Below are 2,844 nucleotides of genomic sequence, written 5' to 3'. Positions count from 1 at the left end.
AAGAAAAATGAAATTTTTAATGTTAAATTTAGAAAAAAAATTAAGAATTAAATTTATTTATTTTTTCTCTTGTCCTTTCAATTACTCACGTATGTACAATCAACGGCCACAGTTTAGTGTTTTTTTGGCTAGTATTGGGCTGCTTTTAAGGATTAAACAGGGTTTCTCTGTAACAGCCATTTTTAAAACCTCTAGACTGTTCATATACTTTCACCATTTTTCTCACTATTGTCTAAAAGTTCTTGTGTTTCATAAAAAATGGCTAAAGATCACTCTCAATCAATCTGCCAACTAATCAGACATGAAAAACTAGTTTCACCCAAAGATGGAAAAAACATTGTAGGAACAGCTAGGTTCTTGAAACCATGTGTTCAAACCATAGCTGCAACAATTCCCAACGCGCCATTGTTGTTCGAAATCTTCTCTCAACAACAAAACCTTAAGAAGTGGCCTGATAGTGTCGAGATAAAAGGCTGGCATGCCCCTCAAAAGCATTGGGAAGAATGGATCGATGGCATGGCTAGAAAATATGGTGCTTTGTGGTACCAGACAGGTATTTGTGATGCTATCTTGAGTTCTACATATGAAATCAGGTGTAACAAAGATTTAATACTTGGTTTGGTTGAGTTTTGGTGTCCTGAAACTAATACATTTGTCTTTCCATGGAGAGAGGCCACTGTTACCCTTGAAGATGTAATGATTCTTGGTGGGTTTTCAACACTTGGGGATTCAGTGAGAAGACCATTAGAAGGGAAGTTGGTGAAGGTTGAAGAAGATATGAACAAAAAAACGTTTGGTTTTGTCAAGGAACAAGTCAAAGAAAGCAACACATAGTTGTTGGATAAAGCATTTTATGGAATCAGACGAGGGATATGAACATGTTGCCTTCTTGTCTCTTTGGCTAACAAGGTATGTTTTCCCTTCCTTACCTGAGAAAATTGTTGCCAAGCAAGTTTTTCCTATTGCTATTCATTTGTCTTCAAACACAAGAATGACACTTGCACAAGCAGTTCTTGCAAGCCTTTACAAAAATCTAACATTGTTCAAACATAAAGCAATGTCTTGTCCTAAACAAATAACTGTTTCAGGTCCATTAAACCAGGAGAGCCAAGAGCTGCTAGGTTCCATAGATCGAATGCTAAAATCAACTTACAACTTGTTACATCAGTACTTAGATTGCCTGATAACTTCGTTTGGCCTCCATATATTGTTGATTTGAAGAACTGGGTTCATCCTTCTTATTACAAACAAACTCAATTCATAACTTTTTATTGTAATGACCGATATGAGGATCTATGCTAGTTGGACTAGACTGTAAAGAAGAGTATTTGCCACAAAGGGTAGCAATGCAATTAGGATATATATGATCAAGACCTTCCTGATGCCATTCCTGTTTGTAGTATCCCATTGGAGAAGGTTAGATTTGCTGTTCTTCCAAGGTCTTTTAAGCCTTGTGTATCAAATAGGTACTTCAATTGGTGGACTAAATTGATATCAACTCGAAAAACAGCTTTGAGGGATATTAAAAGAAATGTATTTGATGTATGAAGAAAACTTCAACAACAATGTGTAGTATGAAAACTAGTAATAGCACCATTAACAACAGTGTAGGGAGCTTTGCTTCAGTTGCATATGATAGTGATGCAGATAATATGCCACTTTCAAAAAGGATAAAACATGTGGCTTGCCATTTTAAAACTACTGGTTCACCAAGAGTTCATAATGGGGATGTGAGAAAGAGGAAATTCTCCATATTTGCAGGAAGAAGCAAAGCCACCACCACACTACCTTTTCATGGCAGTTCTGCAGGAGGACAAATGAATGGTGGTGGTGGTTCTGAGTCTGACAGAAAAAGGGTTGTTAAAGAAGGGTCAAAAGCTTACCACTTCTGAAGGCTGCAGGATCACATAAGGGTATTGGTAAAGAAAACAAGACAAGAATGGCTGAAGGCTGCAAAGATGCTAGTGCTACAACTTCTGGTTCAATTCAGAAATTTGGAGTTGAATTAGAAGGAAGGCTAAGGAGATTGGAGAAAATGGCACGGGTAGCACAGTAACAGAAGAAAACTATATAGTTGTCATATTTTCATTGTTCTTACATTAACATGCTTGTACCTCGTTACTGTAGTGAACCTTTGTCTTACATGATTGACTATTCAAAGCTTTTTACCCTTAAATGTCTTTCTCTCGTTTTTTTTTTAATAAATCTAAAAATTAGGATTTTGTACAATTTTGTAAATGAAAATTTTGATTTAATTCAATATTCATAATTATATATAATTATTTTATATTTATATATTGTACATATAAATATTTATATTCATATTTAATATAATATTTATATTCATAATTATATATATAATTGTTTTATGTTTATATATTGTATACATAAATATTTTTATTCATATTTTTATAATATTTAAAATAAACTGATATATTTATTTCTTTAGTATAATTGAATAATATTATAGTTTTATATTATATATTTGAACTATAATAAAATTTTTATTTTTATAAGTATATTTAATCAAAGTTTATATATTAAATTGCACATTAAATTAAAGTTTATGTATAATTTTAAATTTTGATTTATGATTTTCTAACGAGATTTCATTTTTATTTATGATTTTTAAGAATTGCATTAATCATTCATGATATTTATTAATACTTATTTTTCATTATACATTGATTTTGATTTAATGTGTAATTTAATATATCAATTTTGATTTGTTACAATTATAGGCATGAAGTTTGATTGTAGCTCAAAAAGCATATATAAAAATCCTATGTGATGGCCTGATAGTCAAAGGTGTTCACCGTCCTAAGTGTGGCCTGAGTTTGAGTT

The 2,844-nt window shown here is 31.9% G+C and overlaps 1 protein-coding gene across 1 annotated transcript; it reads left to right on the top strand.

Annotated features, from left to right (window-relative positions):
• The first annotated feature begins 247 nt into the window (after window positions 1–247).
• Window positions 248–2,165, top strand: LOC121217289 (uncharacterized). Its single transcript, XM_041092810.1, has 2 exons — window positions 248–830; window positions 910–2,165. Exons 1-2 carry the CDS (start codon window positions 259–261, stop codon window positions 1,217–1,219), a joined length of 882 nt encoding a protein of 293 aa, XP_040948744.1. The 5' UTR covers window positions 248–258; the 3' UTR covers window positions 1,220–2,165.
• Window positions 2,166–2,844: the final 679 nt, after the last annotated feature.

This window comes from Gossypium hirsutum, chromosome D05 (genome assembly GCF_007990345.1).
Source record: "Gossypium hirsutum isolate 1008001.06 chromosome D05, Gossypium_hirsutum_v2.1, whole genome shotgun sequence".
Taxonomy (NCBI): Eukaryota; Viridiplantae; Streptophyta; class Magnoliopsida; order Malvales; family Malvaceae; genus Gossypium; species Gossypium hirsutum.
This window is presented reverse-complemented; position numbering and strand designations above follow the sequence as displayed.